The sequence below is a fragment of the Hypanus sabinus genome, chromosome 6, assembly GCF_030144855.1.
Source record: "Hypanus sabinus isolate sHypSab1 chromosome 6, sHypSab1.hap1, whole genome shotgun sequence".
NCBI classification, from domain to species: Eukaryota; Metazoa; Chordata; class Chondrichthyes; order Myliobatiformes; family Dasyatidae; genus Hypanus; species Hypanus sabinus.
Window position 1 is genome coordinate 73,354,623 of NC_082711.1, and position 15,718 is coordinate 73,370,340.

At 39.3% G+C, this 15,718-nt stretch overlaps 1 protein-coding gene across 1 annotated transcript in view; it reads left to right on the top strand.

Moving 5' to 3' along the window:
- cul1b (cullin 1b) overlaps window positions 1–15,718 on the top strand; it is a 99,491-nt gene that overhangs the window by 38,548 nt on the left and 45,225 nt on the right. The window contains exons 5-7 of the mRNA XM_059972413.1: window positions 7,942–7,992; window positions 12,001–12,091; window positions 12,208–12,371. Coding sequence (XP_059828396.1) covers window positions 7,942–7,992; window positions 12,001–12,091; window positions 12,208–12,371 — 306 coding nt within the window. The remainder of the gene's footprint in view (window positions 1–7,941; window positions 7,993–12,000; window positions 12,092–12,207; window positions 12,372–15,718) is intronic.

The following is a 15,718-nucleotide window of genomic DNA, read 5'->3' on the forward strand; positions in this document are numbered from 1 at the left end:
ATGATTGATGCTGTTTCTTGGGGTGCTGCCTTTTGAAGATGTCCTCGTAGGTAGGGAGGCCTGTGTCTATGATAAAGCTGACTGAGTGTACAACCCTCTGCAGTCTCTTTTGATCCTGTGCATCGGAACATCCATACCAGGTGATGATGCAACCAGTCTGAATGCTGTCTACCATTGAGGGGATTGGTATGTCATAGGCCAGATCTCCTCAAACACCAAATGAAGTGTAGGCATAAATGTGCCTTCTTCCTGATTGCATTAATATGCAGGATAGGTCCTCTGAGAAGTTGATGCCCAAGAATTTGAAGCTCACTCTGTTGACCCATCTATTGAGGATTGGTATGTGTTCTCCTGACATCCCCTTAACTGAAATACACCATTAATTCCTTGGTGTTGCTGATGTCAAGTGCAAGGTTGTTGTTGCAACGCCACTCAACTAGCTGACCCATCTTGCTGCTGGATGCCACCTTGTTGCCATCATAGTTTATGGCTACAAATTTATAGACTGGTGTTTGAGCTGTGCTTAACCACACAGTCATGATGGTATAGAGAATAGAGCTGTGCACTGAGCATAGATCACTCACTAGATGTGTCTGTGTTAGTTGTCAGTGAAGAAGAGATGTTACTACCAATCCACATTGACTGTGGTCTTCCGATGAGGACATCAAGAATCCAATTGCAGAGGGGGGACAGGTTTTTCGATAAACACTCAAGGGATGATGTTGTTGAACACTGAGCTGTAATCAATAAGCAGCAGCCTGATGGAGGTATTGCTGTTATGCAGGTAATCCAATGCTGAGTGAGACACAATGAGATTGATTTGGCTCTAGATCTGATGTGGTGGTAATGGAAATGCCTTCCATTTCCATTTGTGGCATAGTCCTGCCCCTCCACAATATTCTGAAAAACTTGCCTACCACTGACTCTTGGGCCTATAATTGATTGCTTTTCTTGAATCAGGACACCTCATTTGTTGTCCTCCAGCTATTTGGCACCTCATCTTTGGCGATCAAAGATTTAAAATTCTTTGTCAAGGCCTCAGCAATCTTTTCATTTACCTTCCACAACAGGCTGGGATATATCTCATCTGGCATTACGGATTTATCTACCTTTAAACCCACTAAGACATCTGATAGCTCCTCCCTTTTCTGGTCCAAATTCAAAACTGGATGGCACAAAGAGCTTGCAGCAAGACATGCAGGCTAAAATAGTCACTCTGATTTGAGAATAGAAGCATTAAGATCTTAAATCAGTTTAAAACAATTCAGTTATATAAATTTGTGAGTGTGTGTTTGTGTTCTGCAGTACAATCTATCAATAGTGTGTGTTCAAAAATGACATAAAATAGTTTCTAAAACAAGAGAAAGTTTCCACTATCTGCAGATAGTTTCGAGATGAGACCTTCGTCAGGATCCCTTCTCCTTGAGTCCTGATGAAGGATCTCGTCCGGAAACGTTGACTGTACTCTTTTCCATAAATGCTGCCTGGTCTGCTGAGTTCCTCCAGCATTTTGTGTCTGATAAAATAGTTTCTGATGTTTTTAAATATTTGAATGCATGTATGACCATTTCCAATTTTCCATATTTAGCATATCAAATACAATAATATAGTTTCACTTTTGGAATTATGGCCCTTGCATCATTGCAGATAACTTTTCAAATTCAAGTGAATATTCTCCATACCTGGTTTTGCATTCCACCTTTATAAGTACATCTTCATTGTTACATCAAGCCATTATCTTCTCTGCTTGATATTAAAATTATTCAGGTTGAGTGCATATGCATACAGTACTGTGCAAAAGTCTTGGGCACATGTACAAAATTCTGTAAAACGATGCTTTCAAAAATAATGAAATAAAAAGTTTCTAAATATTAAAAAAATTACTAGACAGAGCAGTAAGCAGTTAAAAAAAAATACTTTGTCTTTAAAACTGCATCAATTCTCTTGGGTACACTGTTGGGCATTTTTATAAGAAAATTGGCTGGTAGGTTGTTCCAAGCATCTTAGAGGACTTGTCACAGTTCTTCTGCAGACTTTGGCTCTCTCGCTTGCTTCTCTCTCACTCCAGGTAATCCTTGACATCCTCAGTTATGTTGAGCTCAGAAACATCATTGTGTGCCATTGTTCCGCACACCAGTCTTTGTGTTTTTGTGCATAGCTGAGTCTCTCGGCTTTGTTTCCACTTCAGAGGAATGGCTTTTTGGCAGTAACTCTTCCATGATGACCACTTCTGACATGACTTCTCTGCACTATAGAGGGGTGTACTTCGGTTTCAGTGGTTTCTGTGAGTTCTGAGCTGATAGCTGTACTGAACTTCAATTTAGAATGGACATCAGTTTGATGTATCTCTCGTTTGCTGCACTCATTTTCCGTGGCTGAGCATTGCATTTCTGGTCTTCAACTCAAAGGTTTCAAAGGTACATTTACTGTCAGAGAAGTGTATACCATATACATCCTAAAATTCTTTTTTCTTCGCAAACATCACGAGAACACAGGAGTGCCCCAAAAAATGAATGTTAAATGTTAGAACCCCAAAGACTCCCCCACTCACGTATAAGCAGCAGCGAAGCAACAATCCCCTCTCCCCCACCAGCAAAAAAGCTTCGGTTCCCCCCCACTGAGCACTCAAGTGTGCAACAAAGCATCAGTAAAGGCTACTTGTTCATCCGGTAATTGTACCACAGGCTCTCTCTGTCCCTAATGAGGGAAAAAGAGGTGTCCCCGTTTCAGCGAGAGGGGAGACGTTAAAAGTCTCTTGCAACATTTTTCCCCGAGCTCTGTGCCCAAGGAACTTGGTTCTTTGGCACTAGCAGACAGCTCACTGTTTTTGCCCTTCTATGTACTCCCATGACAGACCTGTTTCCTGCAGAGGCACCGACCTCAGGTCCGCCTGCCACCAGAGCCAAGAAATCCCGGACCTTGAAGGCGCACTGGTCTTCGAGGCCACGTCCTTGGTATATCGAATAGCAGCCAGTTGTGAGACCCTGAGTTCCATTCCAGCAAAGAACTGAAGGATGTGTGCAACTCCAGGTCAAGGTCTTCAAAAGAACCCTGAAAGTAAAAAAATAGAGATATTAAAGATAGAAATAGAGCTCCTTCTGAAGATGCAAGCAAAGGAGTCACCATTAGGCGCCATAGGTTGCCATTTGTACATTTCTTGTGCTTCTTCAGAAGAGTTTGAACAGCACATCTTGAAATACTTCTGCAGAATATCTGCTTGCTGATACAGGTTGATCATCTTATGTCTTGTTACTATGCTTGCCTGCCATGGTGTAAGAATTGATGATTTGAAGATTAAACTCACCTCTGCCACACCCTTGCCTTTTAGTTTGGTTGCCTTTCACCTAGTTTGATTCTGTTGGATTTGGTGATTTCCAATCTGCAGGTTCTTTTAGGAGTCCAAGAATCTAAAGAACCAAGAACTAAACCAAAGTAGTGACTTTTTAACAGAAACTGATACTTTTGTACAGAGGTAAGGCAAATTCCTGAGATAAACAAAGGCCTATTAGAAGACACGCAGGGATAGCACATTTAACACTTAGCAAATGAAAGATTATGTAACTGTTATGTCACTTTGACAACATATTGTTGCCCATAGCTGTGTGAAGTACAACCAAACGAAAAAGCTGGGTGTGGCAGATGTGACAGTTTAACTTTCAATTCATCAATTCTTGCACTATGGCAAGAGTTATATCACTTTCACCACATTTTGTGAAAAATACAGGTTAAAGTACAAGTTATATGTTAGTGAAACTACAAATTTAGTCTTGTTTAAAAACTCATTAATTCAATTAATGCCTTATTAAATGCATAAAGAACAACCAATTCCAATAATTCCTTCTACACCTGTTTCTATTTCAGTTAATCAGTTTAGATCATTCAACTCTTTAGCATTTGTTTATTACCTTTGTTTAATCAAGCACTGGGCAATATACCTACAAAATAATAAATTTTATTTGAAAAGTGGTCTATCACTTAATATGTTACTTTCATTAACAAAATACAAAAATCCTCTAACATTTAATTTTTTGGAAAGTGTATGTTGGGAAATCAGAATTTGCTATTTTATGCTAATACAGACATTAATACAGAAGACAAAAAATAACATGTAAAACAAAATTTATATTAAAAAAATCTAGGGTGCCTAAGACCCTACTGCAAAGTACTGTATTTACAGATAGCTTGTAAAAATGGCTTTGCTCCACTGAATCTTTTAAACTAGAAAAAAATAGAAGCTTTTAATAAACAAAGCATAAATTTACTTTTCTAAAGTTTGGATATTAACATGTTTCAGAATCACAAAGTGCAAAATCTATCATGTATTTTGACCTGCCTTCTGTATATTTACATCTATTAAGAAAGTGATTATTTAAAGATAGATCTGTATTATAAATAGATCTAATTTTTTAGCAAAATTTTGAGAATAATGTTCAATTATAATGCCAGGTTTCTTCAGTGATCAGTGTTCCCTCAATACAGAGTTGCAGAGTTTCTGGGACTGCCCCAGAATGATTTGGTTGCAGCTAAGTGCTACAGTACAAGGGTGATAGTGCAGTACATCCCTTGCTGTTGCTCTACACTTGCTGAGTATCCCTTGTGTTGTATCTCAGATTATGGCCAGCCCTTCAGATTACAAAGTCTGGGAATGGATGGTTGATATTCCTCTAGCACTTTTGGATAGTTGACCTAAAGGGCCAAAAAAGATGAGCAGCAGGGCTGGAGTCCTTTTGGCAGTTGTGGATTATTTCCCTCCCTGTTTTCTTTGGATGTGTATCTGCTGGGTTTCTGCAGACAGGCAAAGACCCAGGAATAGAACTGAGCTGATCTGTGAGTACTCATGAGTTTAGCTCCATTTCATTATGGTCCAGTATAGATCAGGCCAAATGCTTGTGATTTGAAAATATACTCGAGTGACGTCCATCTATGTAAATGCCTGTTGAACTTTGGGGTTACTTTTACTTCATGCTCTGTGTCTTGTCATTTTAGACTAGAAATCTGTATTAAATGTTACTAACAATGTAGTGAAAACAAAATGGGTGAATGTGCATTATTGAGAACCCATGGATGAAAAATTGTGCAGATAAAGGAGCTTTGGATTTTGATTAGCACTCGTTAGTCGTGAAGTTTTGCTAACTCTGGACAGGATTGATGGGTATGTTTTGTCACAGATTTCTCAAGATGTAATGAGTATCTCCTATAACTATTTGATGTAACTTTGGACTTGAATCAAGAGCCATTGGGTTAAACTAAGCTGCTTCTTCAGTTCTACACAATTCAGAGTTTGATTTTACTACTTTGTTTGCTGTGTATCTTTTCTAATTCATTTGTTACCATCATCTTCTGTTGCCTGTGTCATTACAGTAGACAGTCCTAATGTGCTTGAATGTTGCTGCCAGTGAATCATGGTATGTCAGTTTATGACCCTTTTTAAGTTTAATGGTTGAAATTATCCTCATGCCACTAACCAGTTTAGACTCAACCTTTCTTCATTTTTTTTGTATACTGATTTTTTTCCAGCTAAATGTTTTCAAATATCTATCCCTTTCTCTTTTAGAATTTTTTTATGAATACGCTTGCCATCATTGTTTCAGAAAATGTATTCCATGTCCTAGCTATCAATCTACCCTTTGTCCTCACTCATTCTATTTTTTTAAAAGTTTAATGTTGTCTAGTTCCTGGCCTGATGAATAGAAATTTTTAGTTTAACAGGAGCTCTGTGGGTAATAGTGCATCTCTATCAGAAATGGCCTTAAGGTTCAAGATTGTTTAATGTCAGTTCCAGTACACAAATGTAAAGGAGAAAAAAATAATTGTTGTTCCAGATGTTCCAATTTTGTGTTCCAGCACCAAAAAAAGCACAATAAGATAAAAAACACAATTTATATATTTTTTTTAAAAAAACATAACAAATATAAATACATAAGATAGCTTACAGTGGCATGCAAAAATTGGGCACCCCTGGTCAAAATTTCTGTTACTGTGAATAGTCGAGTAGAAAATGAACTGATCTCCAAAAGTAATAAAGTTAAAGATGAAACATTTTTTTCAACATTTTAAGCAAGATTAGTGTATTATTTTTGTTTTGTACCATTTTAGAGCGGAAAAAAAAGGAAAGGAGCACCATGCAGAAATTTGGGCACCCCAGGAGGTTTGAGCTCTCAGATAACTTTTACCAAGGTCTCAGACCTTAATTAGCTTATTAGGGCTATGGCTTGTTCGCAGTCATCATTAGGAAAGGCCAGGTGATGCAAATTTCAAATCTTTATAAATAACCTGACTCCTCAAACCTTGTCCCAACAATCAGCAGCCATGGGCTCCTCTAAGCAGCTGCCTTGCACTCTGAAAATTAAAATAAATGATGCCCACAAAGCAAGAGAAGGCTACAAGAAGGTAGCAAAGTGTTTTCAGGTAACTGTTTCCTCAGTTCGTAATGTAATTTAAGAAATTACAAGAACAATGGTGGTCAAGTCGAGGTCTGGAAGACCAAGAAAACTTTCCAAGAGAACTAGAAAGGCAAATCAAAACCTCCATTTGACTGCAGAACACCTTCAGGAAGATTTAGCAGATTCTGGAGTGGAGGTGCACTGTTCTACTGTGCAGCGACACCTGCACAAAAATGACCTTCATGGAAGAGTCATCAGAAGAAAACCTTTCCTGCGTCCTCACCACAAAATACAGTGCCAGAAGTTTGCAAAGGAACATCTAAACAAGCCTGATGCATTTTGGAAACAAGTCCTGTGGACTGATAAAGTTAAAATAGAACTTTTTGGCCGCAATGAGCAAAGGTATGTTTGGAGAAAAAAGGGTGCAGAATTTCATGAAAAGAACACCTCTCCAACTGTTAAGTGGGGGGGGGGATGGATCGATCATGCTTTGGGCGTGTTGCAGCCAGTAGCACGGGAACATTGCACCGGTAGAGGGAAGAATGAATTCAATTAAATACCAGCAAACTGTGGAAGCAAACATCACACCGTTTATAAAAAGGCTGAAGATGAAAAGAGGATGGCTTCTACAACAGGATAATGATCCTAAACACACCTCAAAATCCACAATGGACTACCTCAAGAGACGCAAGCTGAAGATTTTGCCATGGCCCTCACAGTCCCCCCACCTAAACATGATCGAAAATCTGTGGATAGATCTCAAAAGAGCAGTGCATGCAAGGCGGCCCAAGAATCTCACAGAACACAAACTTTTTACAAAGAAGAATGGGTGAAAATTCCCCAAACATGAATTGAAAGATTCTTAGCTGGCTACAGAAAGTATTTACAAGCTGTGTTACTTACCAAAGGGGATGTTACTGAGTACTGATCATGCAGGGTGCCCAAACTTACCTTGGGTCCTTTTTTTTGTTATTTTGAAACTGTAAAAGATGGCAATAAAAAAGAAAACTTAAAATATTAATGCTTCATCTTTAACTTTGTCTTTTGGTGTTCAGTTCATCTTCTACTCAACTATTCACAGTAATAGAAATTTTGACCAAGGGTGCCCAAACTTTTCCATGCCACTGTATATATATTGATTGTATGTCCATAAAGTGGTGCTAGGCACAGGAGTATCTGTACGTAAGGTGACTCTGACAAGAAGTGATAAAGTAGTGGTTGTTGAGGGTGTGAATCAGTTTAACCCTAATTTTAGCACAAAAGAATAGCCTTCCTCCTAGCTAAAACCTCATTCCAAATACCATAGTGAACCTCTTTCAAAGTCATTTAAAGTCTCAATGTTGCTGTGGTACTGCAAAATTAGATACTGGAAAATTGTACCTTTAACAAAGCTTTGCTTTACATGGTTTGGGAAAATGTTTGCCCTACAAGAATATTAATCAAAAATGCCATAGCTTGAGTACGTCTTTATAATTTCAGATTTGACTTCACTGTTTGGTGATGTTGAAAATATTTGGAAACTTTTTATAAGTAACAGTCATTTCTATTTTTTTTGCAGCTTGCTTTAGTGACATGGCGGGATTGTTTATTTCGACCTTTAAACAAACAGGTAAGTATTTTACTAAAAGCTGCATGTTCAGTTCAGTAATTTAAATACCACTGTTATCTTCAAAAACTTTTATGGAATGACAAGGTTTAACTTTTTCAAGTTCAAGTTCAATTTGCTTTTATTGTCATTTTGATTATAAACTGCTGGTACAGAACGCAGTAAAAACAATGTTCCTGCAGGACCTTGGTGCTAAATGAAACAACACAAAACTGCAGTAGACTAGACGAGACAACACAAGGCTACTCTAGACTATGTAAAACAACATAAAAACTGCACAGACCTGCACAGGACTACATAAAGTGCACAAAACAGTGCAGGGCAATACAATAATTAATAAACAAGACAATAGGCACAGTACTGGACAAATTACAATGTCAGTCTAGACTCTTGAGTATCGAGGAGTCTGATGGCTTGGGGAAAGAAATTGTTGCTCAGTCTGGTCGTGAGAGCCCGAATGCTTTGGTACCTTTTGCCAGATGGCAGGAGGGAGAAGAGTTTGTGTGAGGGGTGCATGGGGTCCTTCAGAATGCTGTTAGCTTTGCAGAATGCAGATTCCCATGATACTGATGTAATAGATATTTCTACTAAGTTCTTGACCGTTCTTATAGTTTTAAAAGCCTTCTTTGTAATATCTGGCCGATGTAGTTAATAGGGAAACATTGCTTTCATCATAAATCTGCTCTGAAGTTAACAATAGGTTTTGGAGAACAGATACATGGAGTTAAAAGTAAAAATCCAAATGTTGTTTTCCTTCGTTCTTGCTTCCCCACAAAGAGCACCCACATACTGCTTTCTCCAAAATCAATACCTGGAAAAAGTTTCAGGTTATTCCAGTCTTTTCTCATTGTTCAGGTTTACTACATATGATGCAAGTGATTTTTGTAATAGTCTCCTGACTCGTGTTTACAGATTAGGGAGGTATGGTCGCATACTGGTTTGCACAATTCTTTACAGTACCAATGACATGGTTTCAATTCCCACCATTGCTTGTAAGAAGTTTGTGTGTTTTCCCCGTGACCACTTGGTTTTCCCTTCACAGTCTAAAGACATACGGTTGGTAGATTAATTGGTCATTGTAAATTTTCCCATGAATTGGCTTGGATTAAATCTGGGTTTGCTGGGTGTCACAGCTCGAAGGGCCAGAAGGGCCTATTCTGCGCTGTATCTCAATAAATAAACAATCAATACCTCTGAACTTAATTATTTTTTAAAAAGGCAGTGAAATCAAAAAATCTGAGTTTAAGGTAATCTCTGTGGAAACATGCAGAAACAATTAAGAGCATACTTTTGCAGTAAGGTCTTGTACATTGAAAGAGTTTATTGTGTATGAAGTATATTCATGGGTAAGTGCCCACAAAATACAGTGGATTCTGATTAATTGGAACACACAGGGACTAGTACATTTTGACCCAATTAAGTGACTGTCCCATTTAGCCACAGACTCATGGAAACAGTTAAAAAGGTACAGGTTTCCCCCGCCATCTGAAGTTAGAGCATTCCTACGAAACAGTTCCTAAGCCAGAATGTCGTAAAGTGAAGAAGCAATTACCATTTGTTTATATGGGAAAAATTTGAGAGCGTTCCCAGACCCAAAAAATAACATAAAATCATGCCAAATAACGCATAAAACCTAAAATAACAGTAACATATAGTAAAAGCAGGAATTATATGATAAATACACGGCCTATGTAAAGTAGAAGTACCTTTCTGCATTCATTGCAGCACCGTCTAGCGCAGGCATGGGCAAACTGCGGCCCGTTAAGCTTTTTAATCCGGCCCGCAGAACTTGATGAAATTATATTAATAAACCTTTTTAACGTTTTTTCCCCGCAATTCTGGCGTTTTCCCAATAGATGACGCACTCTATATACATTGACCTTTGTTGAGGTGCAGCGTATAACTCCACATTTGCGCTTTACTCTTTGTTCGGCTCGACCTATTTGTGTGAACAGTCGTTCAGCGTCATGAACATCAACAAAGCCAGCCACAGATCCAAGTTAACTGACCAACACCTCAGATCCATCCTGAGAATCGCCACAAAACTAAATCCAGACTTTGATGCGCTGGCTAAAAAGGGAGTCCAACAACACTGTTCCCACTGAAATTAAAAATAAGTTTCTTTGTGTTATGTAAAAAATGCATTTGAAAATATTTTTTTCAATAAGCCTTACATGTTACATGTCATTTCTGTTAGTGATGGACATGAGTAGTGCGCAGGTGCATGTACGTTCTCAAAATAAAAAATGCGCTCCAGGTCAAATAACGCGCTCCGCATACTGGCGCGCTGTCACTGTTCTGTCTTTGTGCTGGTCGTTGTTGAGTTTTGGCACGGGACAATTGAATAAGAAGGAGCAGGACAAGTAGACCTGCATCTCCTACCATTTTTGAAATAAAGACAGTCAGGAGGAGAGTGATGATGATAATATCTTGAAGGATAACAGAATTTTCAGTGCTTTAAAATAATAACTGTTACTATTAAAAAAGCTGTATTTTATTCATTTAATTTTCAGTGTTTTAAAAGTCATTTCAATAAATAGCTAAATACCATGGGACTTCAAAGACAGATATTTTGTTGTAATGCATTTGTTCATTTTCAATTGAAATTAAAGCACATGTTTTCTACATATCCCATGATATTTTATTTTCTCTTATGAGGTGTATTACCAAATCACTCTGTCCATCTGCTCCTGGTCCAGCCCCCCTGTCAAATTTTAGAACCCTTTGTGGCCCACAAGTCAAAAAGTTTGCCCACCCCTGGTCTAGCGTAGCGAAAATCTCACTACGTAGCATATAATCTCACTATGTAGTGCTACTAGCATAGTGGAAGCACTCTCTCCAGTAACCTTTAAGCTATGAAGCTGCCAAATCATACCAAATAACATTAAAAATGCACAGCCTATATAAAGTAGAAATAATCTATGTACAGTGTAGTTTCACTTACCGGAATCGGGAAGACAGTGAGCACACTGATGATGGTGTGTTAGGCTGAGTCATCGGCGGTTGGGGTGCTCAGCAATTTTTTCAAATAAATTGCAGTTTCATCACAGTTAAACACTTGCTTATACGAATAACCACCTTCTGTAATTATTTTCTTCAGTTCTGCTGGGAACTTTTCGGCAGCTTCAATATCAGCCGAAGCGCACTCTCCAGTAAACGTTAAACTATGAAGCTGTGGAAGAGTTCCCAGCAGACTAAAAGAGACCGCTTTACTACGAGCAGAACCAATAGTAACATCAGCAGCTTTCAAGATTCTTTCTATCTGCATGTAAATAGTGCGAATGGTGGACGTAGGCAAGTTCAATGAGCAGACAATGTCCTTACTTCGTTGACCACGATCAAAACACTTAATTTCGTCCAGTTTTACGCTATGTGTAACACCCTTATGAGTTCTCTTTGGCTTTTCCGATACCTTAGGACACATCTTGCTTACGAATGCGCAAAATAAATGGAGATAAAGCACAGATGCTCACAAAGTTTAACTGTATGAGTAAGACCTACATATGTGTAGAGCATTAATGTTTTAACTTCATAGATTGAAGTTCAGACTGTTGCTCACTGTTGTAACACTGACAGTAATTTCAGGGTTTCCGCATTTCTTCACAACTGCCAGTTGTTTGGTGTGGTTCAAAAATTGATCTGATGTTACTCGTTCAGATATTTATTTCAGAATTAAATAGATTTTAAAATGTCCATATTAAATAAAATCAACAAGAGCATGAATATTGTAGCAACAAACACAACCCTTTCGTTTGGATCATTTTTAGTTCAGATATTTTAATTCACATTAGTTGATAAATGTAAAATGGTGCCAGTCATTGCTGAGTATCCGGATTTCAAATCGGCTGTGAGCTACAGAAGTCGTCTCTGTTTTGAATACCAATTGCTGAATCATGATTTCAACTACCAATTACTACCAAATGTGACGTGTAGTTGACATCACTTCTATGTAATTAATGTAGTGTATCTTGTGTATGAGGCTAATCTAAAGACCATTACATTTTCCATCAGGTTACGAATGCAGTTCTGAAGTTGATTGAGAAGGAGAGAAATGGTGAAACTATCAACACCAGACTGATCAGTGGAGTGGTTCAGTCATACGGTAATTTTGAACTATTTGTGCTTATAGTGTTTTGTGATATCCCTAGGAGGTTTATTAGTACAATCTTTGTGACATTTTTGGAGTGACTAGCTTTTTTCATTCTATTTTAATCACAGTTGAACTTGGGCTTAATGAAGATGATGCTTTTGCAAAGGGACCCACATTGACCGTGTATAAAGAATCATTTGAATCTCAATTTCTGGCTGACACAGAGAGGTTTTATACAAGGGAAAGCACTGAGTTTCTACAGCAGAATCCTGTAACAGAATACATGAAGAAGGTCAGTAAATGCAGTAGATACAGTACTGTGCAGATGTCTTGGGCACATGTATATAACTACGGTGCCTAAGACATTTTACATAGTGATGTAGTAATTTTGTGTATTGCACTGTACTGTTGCAAAAAAAAAGAAATTACATGATATATGTGAGTGATAAACTTGATTCTGAACTCGGTCTCTTGTGGACTCAGAGTAGGAAGAGGGCAAGGAGAGGGGAATCATGGTTGGGAGAAGGGAGGAAGTGGGAAGCACTAGAGGCACATTCAGTAATGATCAATAAACCAATTGTTTGGAATCAAATGACATTGCTTAGTGTCTCAGGTGAGTGTCTCTGCATCTGCACCACTTCCCGCCCCTGCTCCTCCTCCTCCTCTGCCAGCTGTACCACTCTTTCCAAGGTGCTCTGCCATTGCCATTCCCAACATTCTTTGCTCCCTCCAGATTTACAGATTGGCTCTCTGCTCCATGTTGATGGATACAGTACTGCACAAAACTCTTGGGTACCCTAGCTACAGTTACATGAGAAAGTTTGTGACCCCTTTGCATTTACCTAGTTTTCTGCATTAATTACTCAAAATGTGGTCTGATCTTCAACTGTCACAATAACAGACAAACACAACCTGCCTAAACTAATAACACACAAGCAGTTGTATTTTTCATGTCTTTTTTGAACACATTGATCATTCAGACAGACTGGAAAAAAAGTATGTGAATCCTTGTATTTAATAACTTGTAGAATGTCCTTTAGCAGTAATAACCTCCACCAAATGTTTCCTATAGCTGCTAATCAGACCTGCCCAACATCAAGGAGGAACTTTAGACCATTCCTCCATATAAAACTGTTTCAGTTCATCAATATTTCTGGGATACCTTGCATGAATAGCCTTCTTCAGGTCATGCCACAGCATCTCAATTGGGTTAAGGTCTAGGCTCTGACTTGGCCATTCCAAAGCACAAATTTTCTTCTTTTTAAACCATTCTGCTGTTGATTTACTCCTGTGTTTCAAATTATTGTCTTGTATCATCCAACTTCTATAAAACTTCAGGTGATGCTTCAACAGTTGTGGTTGGGGTGACTTGGGCCCTTTTTTACACACCTGTCTTTGTAAATGTCCTGAATAGTGGGAAGTTCCCATCTACAGATGTGCTGGGCTGTCTGCACCACTCTCTGTAGAGTCCTGCGGTTGAGGGAAGACCATAAGTCATAGGAACAGAATTAGACCATCTGGCCCATTGAGTTTGCTCTGCCATTCAGTCACAGCTGATCCTTTTTTTTTCCTTTTCCTCCTCAACCCCAGTTCCCGGCCTTCTCCCCGTAATCTACATGGTACGGGAAGTACAGTTCCTATACCAGGGGTGGTGCAGCCAGTCTGGATGCTCTCAATTGTGCCCCTGTAGGAAGTTCTTGGGATTTCTTGGGTAAGTCATGGATATACAGAGAGTAAAGGAGTGTGTTTAAGACACAATCCTGGGGGTCCTCTGTGTGAGGGTCAGAGGTGAGGGAACCCATTCTTATCGCTTGCCAGCGATCTGACAGGACGTCTAGGATCCAGTGACACAAGGCAGGCTGAAGGCCAAGGTCTCTGAGCTTCTTGTTGAACCTGTATTCTCACATAAACATCCTTCTCTAGATTTGCAGAGACGGTATGTAGAACTGTAGCAGTTGTGTCATCTGTCATCGGATGTGTCAGCAGGCGAATTGTAGAGGGTCCAGTGTGGGTGGTAGCATGCTGTAGCTGTAGTCCTTGATCAGCCTTCCAGCAGTCATTCAGACATGTTACCTTGGTCTTGTTAGATTTAGGAACATTGGTGGATGTTTTGAGCAGGAGGGCACTCTGCACTGGTAGAGGGAGAAACTAAAAATGTCTGTAAACACACCTGCCAGTTGTGCTGCGCACACTCTGAGTACACGCCCTGGGATGCCATCTGGTCCCACAGCTTTGCAACTGTCCACTTGTACTTCAGCCTGAGAGATGACCGAGCTGCAGGTCACCTCAGGGGCTCAGTGCTGGCAACATCAAATCAAGCATAAAAATGATTTAGCTCATATGGGAGAGAGGCAGCGATGTTGGAAACTCCACTGCATTTAGCTCTGAAGTCTGCAGTGTTGTGCAGACCTTGCCGTAAACTGCGTGTGTTGTTGGTGGCGAGTTGTGTCTGGATCTTGTCCATGTGTTGTCATTTTGCTGACTTGATGACTATGCCTAGATCGTAGCTGCATTTCTTGAGTTCTTTTTGGTCACTGGCAACATAAGCTCTGTGTCGCCTGGTTAGTGATGCTCGCACCAAACTGCTGATCCAGGGTTTCTGGTTTTGCTAGACCCTGACTGATTTCTGGGGGACAACATCCTCTGTGACACCTTCCTTGAACTCGGAGGCATCCTCATCATGGAAGACATTCCAGTTGACATAATCAAAGCAGTCCTGTAGCACGGAGACCGATTGGTCAGACCAATGGTGGGCAGCTTTAACTATGTCGCCTGTTGTTTCAGTTTCTGTCTGTACCTCGGAGGATTGATCCAATTTTCCAAACGGTGGGCAGGAGAGCACTTTGTAAGCATTGCGGAAGGGAGAGTAGCAGTAGATATCCTGTTGTCAATTATTTTCCTAACATTTTTTGTACGTTACCTTGGACTTTATTGTGCAGTGGTGTATTGTGCATTTTCTCTGTCTCAAACTCATCTTGCAAATTTGCTTCAAGTTCAAGTTTATTGTTGCCCTAGACACACATGGTATAAATGCTGTGAAAATTAGCTTTTTTTTTGCAGCAGGACAGTACATTTTATGACTTGTATGTGTGCAAACTAAACAATATAGCACAATATTGAGAGAGAGAGAGGGAGAGAGAGAGAAAAATAGTCTAATGTGAAGGAAAAAAATGATCCCCCTGCTCACACTGGACATATGCTATTGATAACCATGATTGTCTTCTGTTATACTCCCCTGTTTACAAACAGATTTTTGAAAAATTGCTCTGTATTTACAAACATGTTGTGAGAATTAAATCTGTGAACATAAATAACAGCCAAAGCCTGAGAATATTCTAGATTAAATGGTGAGGGTGTAATTCTGAGTTCTGGTAAGATGTCAAGTATTTAGAGTATTTTGAAAAATCAGTAGAAGGCAATATGACTCGCTGCGACTTTCAGTAAACCTGTGGCTAATCCACTTTGTCCATGATCTGTTTCTCAGATTATATACTATTTGGCAATTAGAGAGTATCGTTAGTGGGAATCCTGACCATTTTGTTTCTGTTTTTCGGTGGTTGTTAGCTCATGATAGCTGTAGCTTGCACCATGTAGTGTGGTTAGCATGACGCTATTACAGCTCAAGGATTTTGAAGTTTG